We start from the raw sequence: 22,305 nt of genomic DNA, 5'->3' as shown, positions 1-22,305 counted from the left end.
CATTCTCAAGACATTCAGGGCGATACTCAAAACAATGAAATGTAGCGTAGATGACAGAGATGAATGAAATAGGTTATCCCTCCTTTTTATCTTACAGAGTGAAATCAACCGAAACTCAGCGTGTGGGGTGAGCGAGGCTGAGAAGGCACTAATGTTCTACATCCAATTTTGGACGAGAGACGATCTGAGAGGAGACCATATCATATGACATAGTAGATCAAAACCAAATGTACTATTGGCTTTGATTGCATATGGCAGTGCCGCAGTGTGCAGGGGATTAAAGGAGGCAAAAGGCGTGTAGAGCTCCATTATCAAGTAGCGCCGCGCTTTAAGGAACAAGAAGGGTTGATTGTAACCTATCATTTCACTGCCCCCCTTCCTCTATTTTCTTTGAAATTCTACACCAAGGCAGATAATTGAACCTTCAACCAGACGATATAGGGACAAGGCTGACAATGGAGGCGCTCATTTATGTGCACAAAGCAAATTTGTCTTATTGATGCATTGACACCTCAGCGTTGTTCTCCGACTTCATCTCATCTTCGTCCAACTCCACTTAGCGAACCGATCCGCTTGCCTTCATCAAAGCCTTATAGTGATATTGTCTCTTCTCATTCAACCGGTCTGGCTTACAGATGCTCCCCAGCACAGTCCTTCATGATTATTACGCGATTCTCGGGATTCCCCAGTCCGCGGACCCGGCTTCCATCAAGTCGGCATACAAAAGATTGGCTCTGGTCAAGCATCCAGATCGACGAAGAAATGAGCCCAAAGCAACAGCTGAATTTCAACTAGTAAGCCTGACTCCGAGCTTTTCCTCTCTTTTAGAAGCCTGCGTCGTCACTGACGCGGTTATACTCAGCTCAACGCTGCGTATGAGCAGCTCCGAGATGTCGATAGACGTCGAGAATATGACCGAATATATGAATCAACAATACGTCACCAAAAAATAAAGAATCAAAAAATAGCAGAACTGGACGGAGAGCTTCAGAAACTCAAGGATGAACGCCGGGGCCTTGAAATCTCGTTATACAACGCAAACAAGGACTTGATACGACTGCATGTGGAGAGAGACAGTCTGAAAGGAGAGAAAGAACGGATCATGAAAGAAAGGGCTACAGAGGAGACATGGTGGCTCTATCTGTGCTCCTTTATGCCAGGCAGAGCGGCAGCATTTACACGACAGAAGCAACGACGAGAGAATATGCTCCTTAGTATTATTGGAAAACGCCGCGCCAAGGACTTGAACATCGATCTCAAAACGAAGGACGTTCAGCATTTCAAGGAACAGATCCAAACTCTGTCCTCTAAAGAACGGTCGATTGAAGTAGAACGACGGAGGATAGAGGAGGAATGGCGTGAACTGTGTTACCAACAGGACAATTTAAGGTCTGGCCATTTCCGTGGATCTAATATCTGGGATCTTTAACACATTCCTGATATTGCCTATTCAAGTATGATGGAAGAGTATTACATAGCATTGGATAAAGAAAAAGTTGTGGCGCTCAAGCTTAGTGCTGCATAGCAATGAGCTGACTCATAAGTAAAGTCAACAAGTAAGCAGTCAGATTATTACTGTTGTGCACTTGGGAGAATGACAGACCAGCTTGCCAGCTGTCTTGATGCAGATGGAAATAATCTCGGAGATAATCAATGGCTGAGCTCATTCTCAGTCACCCAGCCGTGACTACCATGCATACCTGGAAGCATTTAAACAAGCGTCGTGTCATAATAGTGTAGGCGTACCTGTCAAAAGACCGACTTTTCATGTTCCCACAAGCCCACTAGACGCATACATAAGAATTCTATTAATGATCGACCTGCTAACGATACATATATCCACTGGACAATTCATGAGGATAGCCCATTCCATGCAGCTTGACATGTCGCTTCCGCTGCTACCATGCTCATTGTACGTTCATTATCCCCTTTAGGAATGTCCAGCATTCAGCATAGTTGAGAGGCAAACCGTACCAAGTTTTCTGATATGCCCATTAGGATGTGCCCGATCATGAACCAAGATTCGGCTGCTTTTATGGACGGCTACAAGATGGCCGCCGTCCAGCTCTTAGACTCCTTTGCCGCCGAGAACCCGCAAGTGCTCTTCACAATGTGCATCCCGGACTCCTCCAAACGGCTATGTCTGCCAAGCTAGCGGAGACGATAAAACTGCCATACGCCTATGATGACAGTGAGTATCAACTGAACCCATCCTTTGTCACCAATCTGTTTTGAATGCAAGTAACTAAAAGTCATCCTTTCTTTCCAGTCTCTCTTCCGGCCGATTTCCTGGTCTGGTGTGAGTGAGAATAGTATGAGTGACTTGATTCTGACTATCTTCGCTAGCTAAGAGAGAGAAATAAAGATATTTACATGAGCTATTAAGGTGAGATGTCTAGGTACTAAGCCTATTTAGGAAATATAGGTAAGAGAGTAGTATTTATACCCCCCTTACTCCAAGCTAAAGTTAGCATATATACTTAACTTATTACCTAATTAGGAAGGTATAATAGTCTCTAGTAGATTAACTATTCCTAGCTATTTAATAAACTATATAAATTTATTCTTTACTAGGGGCTTAGTAAGGCTATTAGCTACCTACTTAGTAGTTAGTATATATAGATACTCTAATTTACTAGCTATAACCTCTTAATAAAGAAAGTAATATCTAATATTAATATACTTAGTCTAAGTATAATACTCTATATTATAGCTTAATAATTAAGCCTTTTAATTATCAGTGTGAATATATACAGAAAAGTAATAATAGACCTTATTAAGGATAGAGAGTTTAGATAAAATTAGTATAAGCTAGATTACTTCTTAAGCTATAAGAGCTATAGTAATATATTCTAATTTAGTTAATAAGAGAGTAATACTAGTCTGCTATTTTAAATACTAAGAGATAAGTAAATTACCTAATAAAAAGATATATCTAGATATTAAGACTAATTTAATAGTATAAAAACTAGCCTATTGTGGCAGACCAACACGATTTGAATGGTAAGTTGATTGTATTCTCATAAGATGGGGCTATCTGTCTACCCATCTTAGATAACAGTACGGTTCAGCAAAGGAACCAACTGCGCAACAGGACAGATAAACCATAGGCCATTAGATACATAGATAAGCAATACATGGATTAGCGTACGCTATGCGACATTATAGGGGGCTAATGAAAAGCAACATCCTCTGCTGTAAAACCAGCCTGCTAGCATTACATAGGATAGTTATGTTTAAATGCCTCAATGAGTTTAAGAGAACCTTGAAGATCATCTTTACAAACCTATTAGTTATCTTCCAGTCCATATCCCTTCCACCGCACAAGGTATTCCACATAAGGGGTATGTTTGCATCCACACTAAACAGTATGCTTGTCTAGCAAGCATTCAACTTTATATATATCATTCTCACTAGGGTAGACCTCAGCATCGACGACCATGGGAGGCTTTGGTAACTCACAGTGGAATAGATTAGGGGTAGCCGGCGCAGGTTCAAGGTAGGCGATGGATAAAACCAGATAGATCTTCTATATAGAGGGTAGTTTAATACAGTAGGCAAGTCTTCCAATGCATTCTAATACGCGGAACGGTCCAGCATTCTGCAATTAGAGCTTATAATTAGCTTACTTAGTTAGTAGGGAATAGCCATAGTGCAGTTGGACATAGACCTAATCACTAACGCGGAATTTAATTAGTTTATAATTCCAATCGTAGATCTCTTTCATGCGTATGGATGTGTACTTCATGGATTCTTTAGTATTAAGTTATACTGAGAAGTCTTGCTTAACAAATTACTTTAGTAGCTGCTATAGTTAGTAGAGGTTAATACTAAAGAGCAGTTAGTGCGGAGTAGCCTTTATAGATTCATTTAGTAACCTATTGATTATAGAGATGATACTTAGTAGATCCATCATCCAGCGGAACAGATCAGGTCATTTAGTAGTAGTATAGGAATGGCACAATATAACTTCAATAACTTGGATAATATGTTTAGTCTAACTATTAGTCTATGGGTGGAATGCTACTAAGTACAGCCAGCATACTTTTAGCACGGTGAAATAGCCTTTCTAGAACTTGCTTATGAAGATAGAATCATAATTAGAGATAAAGAAATAGGGCATTCCCTAATTATATTCCTAGAAATACTACAAGACGCTAGATCCCCATTCCTAAGTAGTCTATGTTAATTTACTAGGGATGAGACTAATATATTTACTGAATTTGTCAACAACAACTAACAGTTAATCATAGCCATTATCATTAGGTAAGCCCATGATAAAATCTATAGTAATAATCTCAAACAGAGCAGGCGGGACCTGCAGGGGTTAGAGGCTTCTATATAGCTTATAATAATGGATCTTATTCTGCAAACAAACTGGACAGTGTTTAATATACTAACATAGCATATAGCAGCCTTGGTACAGCATAAACCCATTAAGTAAAGCCAGGCACTTATCAATGCCTTAATAATTCTGTTTGTCATGGATCAACCAGAACATGTCCTTTACAAGGGGACGTAGAATATAGATCCAAGGTTTCTTAGTGATTTCCTTGCTAATCAAGTAATGTTTTATTATATAGAGGAGTCCATCATCATCCAATCAGTAGGGTAGGATGGTAGGTAAGTTAGATGTTTAGTTATTACAGAGGACCTTAATAATGTGTGTAGTCCGTGAATCATCGCAGTACCCTTCTATTATGTGTTTCTTAAGCTAGGTAGATAGTTGGATAGACAACGCAGTATACCTATAGTTAGTAAAGTAAGCATCAATAGAGTCGAGATCAGGTTTATTATACTTAATGTTCTTATTTTATTTTATTATAAGACAGGACAGTGTGTCTATGACTATATTTAATTTACTAGGCTAGTGAAACACCTGCAGTCTAAACTACTAAATATATTAAAATACATAAATTAACCATAGGTTTAACCATTCAAGTATAATAGTATTTATAGAGGTTTGCGTGGAAATACCAACAGTAGAAGCATAGTTAGTATAGATAACTGTTAGTTAACAGGATGATTTAATTATATAGTAGAGCTTCTAGAGAGCCCATATAAGATAGGATATTTCTAACTTAGTTAGCTAGTACCATAATTCAGCACTGGTAAGCATTTGACTAAGGAATAAGATGGGTTAAATAACTATACGCGCGGGCAGAATTAAAAGATTAGTATAGTGGTTGTTGATCTAAATATGATATGCCATAATACCAAAACCTTTATATGATGCGTTGAGGTCGGCGTACAAGCGCCTAAGGGGGTTGAAATAGGCATGGAAAAGCGGACTGTTAAATATAGATTACAACTAATAGAATACTTCAGTCTCACAATTAGTAGGAGCATTGATTGCCTTGCTAGTAGTAAATACACAGTGCTTAGGTCCTTTTAGAGGGCTACCCTTAAGCATACGCGTCTTGCGTTCCTACAAAGGCTTAATAATATAGGCATACTTATTAATATAGTGGTAGAAGCATCTAGTAAGACCTAGATAGTATTCTAGTTGCTTGAGGTTGCGTAGGAATTCTAAGGTATAAATAGCAGTAAGCTTTTCTTCAGGAGTAGACAGACCTAGGGCATCTACACATTGTCCTAATAGCTGAACACTTAGGAATCTAATGAATGCTTTAGTTAGTTCTAATTAGATACTGATATCTTACAAGCACTGTAGGACAGTGCTGAGGTGATTTAGATACTTATCAAATATTATAGAGGTAATAATAATATCATCAACATAGGTTCTGGTGAACTCAAGGTCATTCAGGAGTCAATCTATTTATTATTAGATATATAGAACAGAATTAATAAATCCTATAATTATAATATTAAATATCTTCTGGCTGTAATAGCTGATGATAGCAAGACAGTTTCAATGTGATTGCTTTACTAGCTACTGGTAGAAGAATTAACAGGTATTAATAACTATAATATAACAGCAACCATGAACTATATTAATGATGTCTTCTTATATTAGGATAGGGTATAGATCTAGAATAACTTCCTTATTAACACCACATAAGTCAATGACCACACGTCCCTTTTCTTTAGTTTAGCTGTTCTAATCAGTGATAATTTTCCATATAATAAAGACTAGATATGCTAAAGGGGTATAACTAGTAGCAGGACTGAGTTTGCCAGCTTTATATAGAGGGTTAAACATGCAATCAATGCATTCATAATCTTTGGGACTAATATGATAGACATGTAGTTTAGGAAGACAGTTTTCCCATCCTTTCTTCAAGGGAACCTCTATCTATTCTTCCTTGGGAATACGGGCTGTGGAGCCATCATCGCCCTAGATATTAAAGCTTATAAGTACTTTAGTAAGTCGGTTAGTTTTAGGGCCTTTGCCATATATAGTAATACTATTAGGTAAGACTATCTAGTTGTCATAGTTGGGTGAAATAGTTAGTAGGGATTTGGGTTCAGCCGTCAGTTAGTAAGCATATTTAAGTTAATATTTAATATGTTCGCGGTATCTAGAGGAAGGGTGACTTAACTTAGTAGACTTGAATTCTAATAGTTTAGACTCCAACAGCTCAGCTAATAGAATAGTATCCTTACTAACTTAGTAAGCAGTGACAAAGTTAGTATTAGAGATAGTCCCTATGTGAGCATGACAAGTGACTATAATTAGAGTGGGTGTTTCGTTGCGGACTTTGATAAAGGAGAACTTATAGTTAACTATATACGCGTATATAGTGGCTCTATTCAAGGTTGATTTATCTAGTAGGTTAAAGATGAAGTCATAGTTAGCTAGTAAATCAGTCTTTAAACATACTGCTAGTTTACTGACTGAATATGCTAGTAGAAGAGATCTTTACTTTGCATATACTACTATATAAGTAATCTAATATAGTTTAGCTTACATAATAATTAGGAAGGTTAATTGACTGCAAGAACTAATTATTATAATACTGTCACGGTGCTGCCGCAGATAGGAGTTAGCATCGCTAGGAAGGAATCATGTGACCTTGGGAATATCTTCACCGCACAATCCCGTAACTTACTTAGAGGCCTCTGAGCTACACAACGGACGCACAGCCTTCTCACCCAGGAAGGCCATACTCTATTGAATTCTCAGATCAGGCTCTCAATCCAGGCGCCCTGCCTAGGATAAGGGACAGCTCCCCCTCCGCTCACTGCCTGACACCCGCCCAGCAACCACCACGCGTCTCGACGCGTCAATAACATGGCACGACATAACAACCAACCTGGTGGCCCTCTACAGGCTGCACTACAGGAAACAACCACCTCAGCCACTGCTAGAGCTCTCGAGGGACAGAAAATCTTTAGTCCCATAGCAGCCTTCCTTGATGATCACCGACGCCAGAATGCTGGCCTCACGCCCCGCCAGCTAGGAGCGCTCACGGCCCTTAGCAATGACCTGGCTAATATAGCCCAACAACACTTCAATGCCTACATCAGCGGCGTGCCCTTGACCAATGCCCCCCTCCCCCTCACCCCTGCCCCTGCCCCTGCCCATGGCCCTGCTTCCTTCCCCCCCTCACCTCCCCCTTCTCGTCCCCCCTCCGGTCTTGCCCAGTCCACATACGCGACTGTCACCAGAAGTCCCCCAGCTAGGAACAATGCTGCCACAAAGAAAACATACAGTAATACTAAGACTGATAGGTTAGCTACAAAGCTGCCACCTCCTGACAACCGACTCTTTGTGCGCCTTCCGGAGAACCATCTTGCCAAGAGCATGGATGCATTTGCTATACATACTAGCCTGCGATCCCATCTGGGCACTAATGGAAAGCTTCTCAAGGGCGTCCAATCTATCAAAACTGGACTCGCTCTTCTGCCAGTCTCTACTGAAGCCCTCCCAGCCCTAGAGGCCCAAAAGGAAGCCATAGCCGCCTTCTTTAAAGACTGCCAGATCGAACGGAGTTCCCGCTGGATCTCTTATCGAGTGACCAATGTACCCAGGAAGGTTGGCCGACTTACTGGCAGCCAATACTCCATGATCCCCGTTAACCCTGAAATCTTGTCTTCAGAGATCACTGAAGCTATAGGCCTTAACCCAGTCTCTATTACTGAGACTGCTACAAGTGCCGCTAACCCCAACACTATCTCGTCCAGCTGGTTTATCAACTTCCCGGAGGACAGCAAGGCCAACCTTCCAGTACGACTCTCCTTGTTTGGCATGATCACCAATGCTCAGCTGCTAGTAAGAAAGACAAAGATTGTACAGTGCAACCGCTGCTGGAAGTGGCATAACGCTAGATCCTGCGCTTGCCAGCCCTAGTGTTAACTTTGCAGCTCTACCCAGCATACTGAGGAGGGCCATAGCAATAGATGTAGTACCCAACCTCCCCACACCTGCCCTCCAAGGTGCCTACACTGCCATGGCCCCCACCCGGCTGACTATGAGCAATGCCTCCTGCGACCTAGCAAGGCAGGCACTTGATGCACAAAGGCCCAGCAAGCCGAGATTCGCAAGACTAGCTCCCTAGAGCTTGCCAAGGCACGCCTAGAGAGACAGTGCTGCATGCAAGTCCCAGAGCCTTCCCAGGACCAAATCATGGCTATGAACAGCCGCCCTTCACCCTTCCCCTTCCGCACGGCTACCCCCCCGCCACAGGAGCCTTTAGACTCTCCCCCGGTCACAGCCAGAGCAGTCCGCTTCGTATCTCCTAAGCCACAAAACAGCTTTGAAGTTCTGATGAACGAACAAATATGAAGTACCAAAATCACCCAAGGAAGGAGTCTATCGCTATACTCCAGCTGAACGTTGGCCGTATACCAGAAGCCCATGAAATTGCCCTCTCCCAGGCATACTCCAACCACATCGACATTATCCTTATACAGGAGCCCTACATTTACAGAGACCTGACTCGAAAGATCACAAAAAGGCACCCATCTTACGAGTGCTTCTCCCCAACTGATTCTTGGGAGATAAGTGGCATCCCTCGAGTTCTTACCTACATTCGTCGGAAAAATGGCATCCGAGCCTCCCAACTCCGCCCTGACTCAATAAGCCAAGAGACCCTCTCAGACCTTCTTCTACTCCAGATCTCCTCGTGCTCAGGACAATCTGCCTTGATATTTAATATATATAATGCTCCTGCTGGCGCAAAACGGGCGGGTGAAGCAGCGAGAACTCTTACTTCCTTGCTGGAGTCCTACTTCTCTCTGCCTACCCTGCTTGCTGGTGACTTCAACCTACACCACCACAGATGGCAGCCCTCACTCCAGCACGCACCCACTACCTTCGCAGAATCATTCACAGAATGGCTTGACAGGCTTGGACTACTGCTTACCTCTGAGATTGATATCCCTACACATGACAAAGGCAACGTCCTGGACCTTGCCTTTGTCTCTAGCTCCCCAACCCTCATAGGAGCCAGTACCAGGGTTGCACATCATCTAGACGCCACCTCGGATCATCGCCCACTTCTTACGAACCTGCCGTGGGAACAGGGACCTGTGGAAACTCCGCAAAGACTAAGATTTGACACACTAGACCACACCCGCTTCCTCACACTTCTCGCCTCTAATATAGCCAACGTCAGGAGCTCAGCAGAGAATGAAGATGAACTAGACTATCTTGCAAATGGAATTACTGCAGCCATCCACAGCTCATACACAGCCTCTGCAAACAAGTCAATACCCCAAGGGGGAGGCCAACGATGGTGGAATACCACGTGCAAGGAGGCATTACAAGACTACCGGGCAGGACTCTGCACACAGAAAGACTTCCGGCGGGTAACGCGGCGAGCCCGAGAACAGTATTGGAGAGACAAGATCAGCGCGGTAACCGAGAGCAAGGAGGTGTTTGATATATCAAGATGGCATAAGTCAACAGGCTCCTACCGCAGCCCCCCACTTAAGGACCCTTTGAGACCGGACAGCCCCCCAGCGGTAGCCTTACAAGAGAAGCGGGATATCATATCCCGGAACCTTCTTCAAAATACCGCTGAAGCAGGAGACATCCCGCTGGATACGCCAGCAGTCCCATCTAGCTCACTGCCATTCCCTGATGTAACCATGGCCCAAGTCGAGAAGTCAGTCCTACAAGCAGGGAATACAACCCCTGGGGCTGACGAGCTACCCACTGGTATAATCAAGGTGGCATGGCCCCTGATCAAAGACAGAGTCCTTGCACTCTATCAGGGTTGCCTTCGAACTGGCTATCATCCAAAGTGCTTTCGACACGCAGTTCTAGCAATAATCCAAAAACCAAATAAGTCTAACTGGTCTAGCCCTAGGTCATATAGGCCTATTGCCCTCCTGTCAGTACTGGGCAAAGGCCTCGAGAGACTAATTGCCCGGAACATGGCATGGATTGCTATCCAGTACAGAGTCCTGGCTAGTCAACAGTTTGGGGCCCTGCCTCTCCGCTCAGCAACTGATCTGACTACATCCTTGCTCCATGATGCAGAACAGGCCCTTAACCAAAGGCTAACAGCCTCACTCCTCACCTTTGATGTAAAGGGAGCCTTTGATGGAGTCCTTCCTGGGAGACTTATCCATCGACTGCGCTCACAGGGCTGGCCTGATAACCTAGCTCGCTGGGTAGCCTCCTTTGTCACAGGGCGAGTGGTACAAATCCGCATTGACGGTGAAATAGGACCAGCAACAGAAATACTCTGCGGCCTGCCACAAGGTTCACCAGTATCCCCTATTCTATTTATGCTCTATCTAGCCCCCTTATTCTGGCTTGGAGTTCCAAAGTCCAGGTTTGGATACGCGGACGATGGAGCTATCCTGGCAATCTCACCGTCTATTGAGGCGAACTGCCAAAGCCTATCCAACTCCCTACAAGAAGCCCTTGACTGGGCCGCTACGGAGGGGATCACCTTCGCGCCAGATAAATATGAACTGATCCATTTCTCACGCCGCAAGGCTGACCAGGATCCAAGCCACACACCAAGCATCGTAGCAGGCCCGGTCACAGTCTCCGAGAATACAACTCGCCCTTACCTGCGTTGGCTGGGGGTCCTCTTTGACAAGAAGCTCAGCTTCAAGTACCATGTCAGGGAGACAACCTCAAAGGCTCTGACAGTTGCAAATGCCCTCCGTGGCCTCGGGAACACAGTCCGGGGAATCAAGCCCTATCTCATGCGACAGGCGGTGATAGCCTGTGTGCTCCGGAAAGCCTACTTTGGCGCAGAAACCTGGTGGCCAGGTCGCTCGCGCCCCTGCCCCCGTGCAGGCTCTATCTCAAACCAGGTCCAGGGGCAACTTGATAAGATAGCTAAGGTTATACAGACAGGTGCTAGAGCAATTCTCCCTATCTACCGCACAACTCCCTTGCCTGCTTTATACCGGGAATCAGGGCTCCTACCAGCAGAAATTGAGCTTGATCATATAGCTACATCGGCCGCGATCCGTGTTCGTCGCCTAGACCCTTACCATCCCCTGCGCAGGAGGGCAGCAAAAATTGCACAGACTGGCTGGGCAACTAGCCGTTTTGCACGCCGAGTACTAGCCCTACCAGAATCAGAGCAGATAAACCCGCTGCAATATCCCCCTTGGCTCCCAAGGGAGGCACGGGCGGATGCTCAACTGCGAATAAAGGCACCTAACGGACTATCCAAGGAGCAGGCAGCTACCAACTTCCAAGACTTTTACTCCTCTCTCCCAAACACTGATATGAAAGTCTTTACAGACGGGTCTAAATTGCCTAACGGAATGGCAGGTGCTGGCTTTGCTCTATACCAGACAGGAAGACTATGTCTCCAATCATCGTTTTCTCTCGGGCTAAATAAAGAGCTTTTTGATGCCGAAGCAGAAGCAGCTCTCGCTGGTATAAAAGCAGCCATGCAGTATCATACTGCACGCTTTGCTACTAACCTCTGGGTCTGCCTAGATAACCTGGAAGTGGCCACTCGCCTGCTCTCGCCCTTTGCAGGCTCATCCCAAGAAATTTTCGAGACCGTCCGAACCCTGGCCTCGACCTGGCTTGAGCGGGAGAGGTTCCCCTACACTGACGGGGGCTCCGTACGTATCTGCTGGGTCCCTGGGCATGCGAAAGTCCCTGGGAATGAAGCAGCTGATCAAGCCGCGAAAGAGGGAGCTGCCTTAGAACCCCCTATCTCCCAAAAACATTCTTTTGCCTCGCTTAAGCGTCAAACAAAGGCTGCCATGATCTCTGGCCTACAGAAGCACTGGCAAGCCGTGGCCCCGCAGCCCTACCAAGATCTTTGCATCACCTCCTCCCCCAGGTGCCCTGATGAGCTACGCCTCCCGCGCCACCTTCTCGGGCGGATCCTAGCAGCTCGTACAGGGCATGGTGATTTTGCAGACTATCATGAGCGGTTCAACCATGAAGACGCCCATCTTCATTGCCGGTGCGGAGCCAGGAAGTCTCCAGTGCACTTCTTCTTCTGCCGAATAGTTAAGAGACGCCTACCCCAACCCCTAGGGCCCCCCTCCGAGATGATTCCCTTCCTTCTGGGAACTGCAAAAGGTGCAGCAAAGCTGGCTGCCTGGCTATCACAGACTCGGTTCTTTGATGATATCTGTCCAAGACGGCCCCTGCCTGAGCACGCCTGAGACAATACAATCCTTCTTTAAAAAAAAAAAAAAAAAAAAAAAAAAAAAAAAAAGAGGAGGGGGGAAAGCAGAGACGCGGAGAATTGGCGGATCATAGTGCGGAGATGGATCCATGCAGCTGGCATCGCAATTTAACCTACTATAGCAGACCTTCCCCATGACTGAGGCAGCTATGCGAACGCGCCAAAGTCTCTTGTTTGTACATAGAACTAGCAATAGTTAGAGACACCCAGGGCTCACCCCCTGGCGGCCTTTGCCCCGATTGGGGATAGTGGAAAACGTGCAAGTCACGAGCCACGGCCGTAAAATACATACACACACACACACACACACACACGCCTCAGAGCTACATGAGCTACACACGCGTCACAGCCTTCTCACCCAGGAAGGCCATACTCTATTGAATTCTCAGATCAGGCTCTCAATCCAGGCGCCCTGCCTAGGATAAGGGACAGCTCCCCCTCCGCTCACTGCCTGACACCCGCCCAGCAACCACCACGCGTCTCAACGTGTTAATAACATGGCACGACATAACAACTAACCTAGTGGCCCTCTACAGGCTGCACTACAGGAGACAACCACCTCAGCCACTGCTAGAGCTCTTGAGGGACAGAAAATCTTTAGTCCCATAGCAGCCTTCCTTGATGATCACCGACGCCAGAATACTGGCCTCACGCCCCGCCAGCTAGGAGCGCTCACGGCCCTTAGCAATGACCTGGCTAATATAGCCCAACAACACTTCAATGCCTACATTAGCGGCGTGCCCTTGACCAATGCCCCCCTCCCCCTCACCCCTACCCCTGCCCCTGCCCATGGCCCTGCTTCCTTCCCCCCCTCACCTCCCCCTTCTCATCCCCCCTCCGGTCTTGCCCAGTCCACATACGCGACTGTCACTAGAAGTCCCCTAGCTAGGAACAATACTGCCATGAAGAAAACATATAGTAATACTAAGACTGATAGGTTAGCTATAAAGCTGCCACCTCCTGACAACTGACTCTTTGTGCGCCTTCTAGAGAACTATCTTGCTAAGAGCATGGATGCATTTGCTATACATACTAGCCTGCAATCCTATCTGGGCACTAATAGAAAGCTTCTCAAGGGCGTCCAATCTATTAAAACTGGACTTGCTCTTCTGCCAGGCTCTACTGAAGCCCTCCCAGCCCTAGAGGCCTAAAAGGAAGCCATAGCCGCCTTCTTTAAAGACTGCCAGATCGAACGGAGTTCCCACTGGATCTCTTATCAAGTAACTAATGTACCTAGGAAGGTTGGCCGACTTACTGGCAGCCAATACTCCATGATCCCCATTAACCCTGAAATCTTGTCTTCAGAGATTACTGAAGCTATAGGCCTTAACCTAGTCTCTATTACTAAGACTGCTACAAGTGCCGCTAACCCCAACACTATCTCATCTAGCTGGTTTATCAACTTCCTAGAGGACAGCAAGGCCAACCTTCTAGTACGACTCTCCTTGTTTGACATGATTACTAATGCTTAGCTGCTAGTAAGAAAGACAAAGATTATACAGTGCAACTGCTGCTGGAAGTGGCATAATGCTAGATCCTGCGCTTGCCAGCCCTAGTGTTAACTTTGCAGCTCTACCCAGCATACTGAGGAGGGCCATAGCAATAGATGTAGTACCCAACCTCCCCACACCTGCCCTCCAAGGTGCCTACACTGCCATAGCCCCCACCCGGCTGACTATGAGCAATGCCTCCTGCAACCTAGCAAGGCAGGCACTTAATGCACAAAGGCCCAGCAAGCCAAGATTCGCAAGACTAGCTCCCTAGAGCTTGCTAAGGCACGCCTAGAGAGACAGTACTGCATGCAAGTCCTAGAGCCTTCCCAGGATCAAATCATGGCTATGAACAGCCGCCCTTCACCCTTCCCCTTCCGCACGGCTACCCCCCCGCCACAGGAGCCTTTAGACTCTCCCCCGGTCACAGCCAGAGCAGTCCGCTTTATATCTCCTAAGCCACAAAACAGCTTTGAAGTTCTGATGAACAAACAAATATAAAGTACCAAAATCACCCAAGGAAGGAGTCTATCGCTATACTCTAGCTGAATGTTGGCCGTATACCAGAAGCCTATGAAATTACCCTCTCCCAGGCATACTCCAACCATATTGACATTATCCTTATACAGGAGCCCTACATTTACAGAGACCTAACTCAAAAGATCACAAAAAGGCACCCATCTTATGAGTGCTTCTCCCCAACTAATTCTTGGGAGATAAGTAGCATCCCTTGAGTTCTTACCTACATTTGTTAGAAAAATGGCATCTGAGCCTCCCAACTCCGCCCTAACTCAATAAGCTAAGAGACCCTCTCAGACCTTCTTCTACTCCAGATCTCGTGCTCAGGATAATCTGCCTTGATATTTAATATATATAATGCTCCTGCTGGTGCAAAACAGGTGGGTAAAGCAGCAAGAACTCTTACTTCCTTACTGGAGTCCTACTTCTCTCTGCCTACCCTGCTTATTAGTGACTTCAACCTACACTACCACAGATAGCAGCCCTTACTCCAGCACACACCTACTATCTTCACAGAATCATTTACAGAATGGCTTGACAGGCTTGGACTACTGCTTACCTCTGAGATTAATATCCCTATATATAACAAAGGCAACGTCCTGGACCTTGCCTTTGTCTCTAGCTCCCTAACCCTTATAGGAGCCAGTACCAGGGTTGCATATCATCTAGACGCCACCTCAGATCATCGCCTACTTCTTACGAACCTGCCGTGGGAACAGGGACCTGTAGAAACTCTGCAAAGACTAAGATTTAACATACTAGACCACACCCGCTTCCTTACACTTCTCGCCTCTAATATAGCCAACGTCAGGAGCTCGGCAGAGAATGAAGATAAACTAGACTATCTTGCAAATAGAATTACTGCAGCTATCTACAGCTCATACACAGCCTCTGCAAACAAGTCAATACCCCAAGGAGGAGGCCAATGATAGTGGAATACCATGTGCAAGGAGGCATTATAAGACTACCAGGCAGGACTCTGCACACAGAAAGACTTCTGGCAGGTAACGCAGTGAGCCTAAGAACAGTACTGGAGAGACAAGATTAGCGCAGTAACTGAGAGCAAGGAGGTGTTTGATATGTTAAGATGGCATAAGTTAACAGGCTCCTACCACAGCCCCCTACTTAAGGACCCTTTGAGATCAGACAGCCCCCCAGCGGTAGCCTTACAAGAGAAGCGGGATATCATATCCCAGAACCTTCTTTAAAATACCACTGAAGCAGGAGACATCCCGCTAGATACGCCAGCAGTCCCATCTAGCTCACTGCCATTCCCTGATGTAACTATGGCCCAAGTTAAGAAGTCAGTCCTACAAGCAGGGAATATAACCCCTGGGGCTGATGAGCTACCCACTTGTATAATCAAGGTGGCATGGCCCCTGATCAAAGATAGAGTCCTTGCACTCTATTAGGGTTGCCTTTAAACTGGCTATTATCCAAAGTGCTTTCAACACGCAGTTCTAGTAATAATCCAAAAACCAAATAAGTCTAACTGGTCTAGCCCTAGGTCATATAGGCCTATTGCCCTCCTGTCAGTACTGGGCAAAGGCCTTAAGAGACTAATTACCCAGAACATAGCATGGATTGCTATCTAGTACAGAGTCCTGGCTAGTTAATAGTTTGGGGCCCTGCCTCTCTGCTTAGCAACTAATCTAACTACATCCTTGCTCTATGATGCAGAACAGGCCCTTAACCAAAGGCTAACAGCCTCACTCCTCACCTTTGATGTAAAGGGAGCCTTTGATAGAGTCCTTTCTGAGAGACTTATCCATCGACTACGCTCACAGGGCTGGCCTAATAACCTAGCTCACTAAGTAGCCTCCTTTGTCACAGGGTGAGTAGTACAAATCCGCATTAATAGTGAAATAGGACTAGCAACAGAAATACTCTGCGGCCTGCCATAAGGTTCACTAGTATCCCCTATTCTATTTATACTCTATCTAGCCCCCTTATTCTGGCTTAGAGTTCCAAAGTCCAGGTTTGGATACGCGGATGATGGAGCTATCCTGGCAATCTCACTGTCTATTAAGGCAAACTGCTAAAGCCTATCCAACTCCCTACAAGAAGCCCTTGACTGGGCTGCTACGGAGGGGATCACCTTCACACTAGATAAATATGAACTGATCTATTTCTCACGCCATAAGGCTAACCAGGATCCAAGCCATACACTAAGCATCATAGCAGGCCCAGTCACAGTCTCTGAGAATACAACTCGCCCTTACCTGCGTTAGCTGGGGGTCCTCTTTGACAAGAAGCTTAGCTTTAAGTACTATGTCAGGGAGACAACCTCAAAGGCTCTGATAGTTGCAAATGCCCTCCATGGCCTTGGGAACACAGTCCAGGGAATCAAGCCCTATCTCATGCGACAGGCAGTGATAGCCTGTGTGCTCTGGAAAGCCTACTTTAGCGCAGAAACCTGGTGGCCAGGTTGCTTATGCCCCTGCCCCTGTGCAGGCTCTATCTCAAACCAGGTCCAGGGGCAACTTAATAAGATAGCTAAGGTTATACAGACAGGTGCTAGAGCAATTCTCCCTATCTACCACACAACTCCCTTGCCTGCTTTATACTGAGAATCAGGGCTCCTACCAGCAGAAATTAAGCTTAATTATATAGCTACATCGGCCGCGATCTATGTTTGTTGCCTAGACCCTTACCATCCCCTGCGCAGGAGGGCAGCAAAAATTGCACAGACTGGCTGGGTAACTAGCTGTTTTGCACACTGAGTACTAGCCCTACCAGTATCAGAGCAGATAAACCCACTGCAATATCCCCCTTGGCTCCCAAGGGAGGCACGGGCGGATGCTCAACTACAAATAAAGGCACCTAACAGACTATCCAAGGAGCAGGCAGCTACCAACTTCCAAGACTTTTACTCCTCTCTCCTAAACACTGATATGAAAGTCTTTACAGACAGGTCTAAATTGCCTAACAGAATGGCAGGTGCTGGCTTTGCTCTATACCAGATAGAAAGACTATGTCTCCAATCATTGTTTTCTCTCAGGCTAAATAAAGAGGTTTTTGATGCTGAAGCAGAAGCAGCTCTTGCTAGTATAAAAGCAGCCATGCAGTATTATACTGCACGCTTTGCTACTAACCTCTAGGTCTGCCTAGATAACCTAGAAGTAGCTACTTACCTGCTCTCACCCTTTGCAGGCTCATCCCAAGAAATTTTTGAGACCTTCCGAACCCTGGCCTTGACCTGGCTTGAGCAGGAGAGGTTCCCCTACACTAACAGGGGCTCTGTACGTATCTGCTGGGTCCCTGGGCATGTGAAAGTCCCTGGGAATAAAGCAGCTGATTAAGCCGCGAAAGAGGGAGCTGCCTTAGAACCCCCTATCTCCTAAAAACATTCTTTTGCCTTGCTTAAGCATTAAATAAAGACTGCTATGATCTCTGGCCTACAGAAGCACTAGTAAGCTATAGCCCCGCAGCCCTACTAAGATCTTTGCATCACCTCCTCCCCCAGGTGCCCTGATGAGCTATACCTCCCGCGCCACCTTCTCAGGCGGATCCTAGTAGCTTGTACAGGGCATGGTGATTTTACAGACTATCATGAGCGGTTTAACTATGAAGACGCCCATCTTCATTGCCGGTGCGGAGCCAGGAAGTCTCCAGTGCACTTCTTCTTCTGCTGAATAGTTAAGAGACGCCTACCCCAACCCCTAGGGCCCCCCTCTGAGATGATTCCCTTCCTTCTGGGAACTGCAAAAGGTGCAGCAAAGCTGGCTGCCTGGCTATCACAGACTTAGTTCTTTAATGATATCTGTCTAAGACAGCCCCTGCCTGAGCACGCCTGAGACAATACAATCCTTCTTTAAAAAAAAAAAAAAAAAAAAAAAAAAAAAAAAAAAAAAAAGAGGAGGGGGGAAAGCAGAGACGCGGAGAATTGGCGGATCATAGTGCGGAGATGGATCCATGCAGCTGGCATCACAATTTAACCTACTATAGCAGACCTTCCCCATGACTGAGGCAGCTATGTGAACGCGCCAAAGTCTCTTATTTGTACATAGAACTAGCAATAGTTAGAGACACCCAGGGCTCACCCCCTGGCAGCCTTTGCCCTGATTGGGGATAGTGGAAAACGTGCAAGTCATGAGACACGGCCGTAAAATACATACACACACACACGCCTCGGAGCTACATCCTGTCTATAGAGCCTACCTGTACTAGTTTGCCCTGCAACTGGAACAGATAGATATAGATTCCTGTAGCCAGCCTGAGTGTCAACTACCTCATCAACCTGTTTCTGTTTACCTGTGACCCCGTATCTTGATATTACATAGCTCCTCCCTTGGAGTTGACACTGTCAGAATGCCCACCCCTCTGCCCCCTTTCCTGCCTGGCAACCCTGAAGAGTTCTCTGAGCACATTGCTAAACATGGTACCGAATGGTATGAATACTACTACCTGGCATATAAGTATATCTAGAAGGCTAAATTAACTATTAATAAAGCAAACTAACAAGCTAAGTAATCCAAGGCCTGACTTCTGGAACTCCAGCATAAATTTACTGCCTCAGAGCAGAGGCATAAATAAGAGACTACTAAGCTAAGGGCTGTTCTACAGTACTAGAAGGAATAGCTGCAAGAGAAAGAGTAGCAGTATATAAAAGCTACTGTGAAAAGGGATCAAGCCCATTGCTTAGCTACCCCTACTGTAAATACACCTGTGCCCGCATCTATACATAAACCTATTGCTGAGAAGCCTGTAGTTACTTTAGTGGGAACACCTACATTAACTACTACCCTATCTTCCAAAGCCGCCAGATTATCAGAACAACTCCCTGACCCTAATAAGTTTAAGGGTGACTGAAAGGATCTTCAGCGTTTCATAGCGCAGATTCAAGAGAAAATAAATATCAATCTTAACCGCTTCCCGACGCCGCAGAGCCGGATGGCTTATGTGAATAACCGCCTAAAGGGTGCGCTGTACGCCCAGATTCTCCCCTATATTAAGAAGGGGATTTGCACCCTTAACGACTACTAAGACATTCTGGATATCCTGGAACGCGCCTTTAGTGACCCTAACCGCGTGAATAACGCCCAAAATAAGCTATTCAGCCTGCGCCAGACTAATAAGGAGTTTAGCACCTTCTTTGCAGAATTCTAATGCCTAGCCCTGGAAGGCAAGATGCCTGAAGAAACCCTGCCCACCCTGCTTAAACAGGCTATTAGTCGCGAACTCTGGAGCATGCTTATGCATAACCAGCCTCTAAGCCAGGAGTACTACTAGTTCGCCAGATTCCTGCAGGAGCTCGAGAACCGCTGCCAGCAATACACCACAAACTAACCCCCTGTTATTAAGACCTATGCTACCACAGCTAAACCTGCCCAGCATTCCTAGTCACCCCAAAGCTCTAGCCCTATTGCTACTAAGTCCACTAAACAACCCTGGCGCTCTATTATTCAGAGGAATGAGCATACGCCAGCGCAATAATATGACCTCATAGACCTGGGTACTACCCGATACCTAATGAGAAAGGGGTATAGCCCCTCCTGCCGCGAGATAGGCGCCTACTTCCAATGTGGCTCCTTAGAACACTAGATCAGGGACTGCCCCTACCCTGATACCTGTCAGAGAGTTCAAATCATGATATCTTATGAACCACGCCCAGAGAGCCCCCAGAGGGGACGGATCCCAGCACCTAGAAGCTTATCACCCAGCCAGACCTCCTCGGTAAAAGGAGTGAGCCTGGAGTAAGCCGCGACCAGGCTTAGGAACCGCGTGTTATTCAAATCTCTGCTGCCGCTGTTTACAGACTTGACCTTGAGGAATAAATACAATGATTAAAAGCTATGATACTACCCGTGACCCTAGAGAGGGAAGAGAAGGGAATAAAGCTACCTACTTACACCCTGTTAGATACCGGAGCCGAAGGACAAGGATTTATTAATAAAGGATGGGCTGAAGACCAGACACTGGAGCCCATCCCCCTGGTAGACCTGATAACCCTGCACACATTTGATGGGAGAGAACCAGAGAATGGGAAGATAACTCATTATATTCAGATGGATATGAGAATTGAGGACTACTTTAAGAAAGACGTGAGGTTTTACATTGTCCAGTTAGCACATTACCCCATTATGCTAGGAATACCTTGGATAAAGGTATATAACCCCCTGATATAATTCACAGCCTACAGTATTATATTTAATAGCAACTACTGCTGGAAATATTGCAACACACCCTAGAGGCTAACTAAGATACAAGCCTTGCATGACGTCCCCCTGAAGACCCAGCCTAGATACCTGCCCCTGAGACCAAAGGGACTAGAGAACAGAGATATAGCTTTCATCTCCTTAGCTGCCTGCTTAGCTTACGCCCAGAGAAACACCCAGATGTTCACAATCACCCTGGAAGATCTTGAAGCCGCCCTAAGGATTGAGAAAGCTTAGAAAGAAGACTTCACCAATCTGTTACCTAACGAATTCAAAGACTATGCTAATGTTTTCTCCTCTAAGGAGGCCGAGCGCTTGCCGCCACACCGCCCCTATAACCATGATATCAAGCTGTTAGAAGGAAAGACCCCCCCATTCAGCCCTCTGTACGCCATGTCCTGAGAGGAATTAAGAGTTCTAAAGGAATGGATCGAAGAGAACCTAAGGAAGGGCTTCATCCGCCCTAGTTCATCACCCGCCGCGTCGCCTATCCTATTTGTTAAAAAGCCAGGTGGAGGCATATAAATCTGCGTTGATTACCAAGCCCTGAATGCTATAACTATTAAAGATTAATACCCACTGCCTCTAACAAAGAAAACCCTAAATAACCTAAAAGGGATGAAATATTTTACAAAGATTAATATCATTTTAGCATTTAACAACATCCGCATTAAGAAAGGACAAGAATACCTGACAGCTTTCCGTACCTGATTAGGCCTGTTTAAATCCCTAGTGATGCCCTTTAGACTGACAGGAGCACCCGCAACCTTTCAGTGATTCATTAATGATACTTTGTGAGATTACCTTGATGTCTTCTGCACTGCCTACCTTAATGATATCCTCATTTACAGCAAGACCCGCACTGAGCATATAACCTATGTCTGCTCTGTCCTGCAGAAACTATGAGAAGCTAGCCTGTACGCGAAAATCCAAAAGTATAAGTTCATCATCCCTGAAACTAAGTTCCTCAGCATTATCATTGGCTGGGATAGCATCCGCATGGACCCTGATAAGGTGAAAATAATTGTCAACTAGCAAGTTCCAACCTGCATTGCCGATGTTTAGGCCTTTATTAGCTTTAGTAACTTTTACCGGCGATTTATCAAGGATTTCTCAAGAATTATTGCTCCCTTAGTGAACCTAACTAGGAAGGATGTCCTATTTGTGTGGACTATAGCCTGTAAATTAAGCTTTGAAGCCCTGAAAAAGACATTTGTGAACACCCTAATCTTGAAACTATTTGACTAGACAAAAGACATTGTAGTCAAGACTAACTCTTCTGATTACATGTCTGCTGGTGTGATGTCCTAGTATGATAATAAAGGAGTCCTGCACCCTATTGCATTCTTCTCTAAGAAGCTCTCAGTCACTGAGTGCAACTATGAGATCTATGATAAAGAGTTGCTCGCCATCATTCGCTACTTTGAGGAATGGCGCCCTGAACTAGAGGGTACACCATCACTAATTAAAGTTATAACTAATCACCGTAACCTGGAATATTTCATGTCTACTAAGCTGCTCAACAGATAACAAGCCTGCTAGTCTAAATTCCTGTCCTGCTTTAACTTTAAAATTATATATCAACCCAGGAAGCAAGGAGTCAAGCCT

General features: G+C 45.6%; 2 protein-coding genes across 2 annotated transcripts; both read left to right on the top strand.

Annotated features, from left to right (window-relative positions):
* Positions 1-358: 358 nt before the first annotated feature.
* AFUA_6G09500 (J domain-containing protein) lies at positions 359-1,431 on the top strand. The gene is made up of 2 exons (XM_745746.2): positions 359-794; positions 863-1,431. The coding sequence occupies exons 1-2, from the start codon at positions 636-638 to the stop codon at positions 1,427-1,429; spliced, it is 726 nt and encodes a 241-aa protein (XP_750839.1). The 5' UTR covers positions 359-635; the 3' UTR covers positions 1,430-1,431.
* Positions 1,432-8,685: 7,254 nt separating this feature from the next.
* AFUA_6G09470 (uncharacterized protein) lies at positions 8,686-12,507 on the top strand (the record flags this gene model as incomplete). Its single annotated transcript, XM_077805045.1, has 1 exon — positions 8,686-12,507. One exon carries the CDS (start codon positions 8,686-8,688, stop codon positions 12,505-12,507), a length of 3,822 nt encoding a protein of 1,273 aa, XP_077661178.1.
* Positions 12,508-22,305: the final 9,798 nt, after the last annotated feature.

This window comes from Aspergillus fumigatus, chromosome 6, assembly GCF_000002655.1.
Source record: "Aspergillus fumigatus Af293 chromosome 6, whole genome shotgun sequence".
Lineage (NCBI taxonomy): Eukaryota > Fungi > Ascomycota > Eurotiomycetes > Eurotiales > Aspergillaceae > Aspergillus > Aspergillus fumigatus.
The sequence above is the reverse complement of the archived record's forward strand: the minus strand, read 5'-3'. Positions and strand labels throughout refer to the sequence as shown.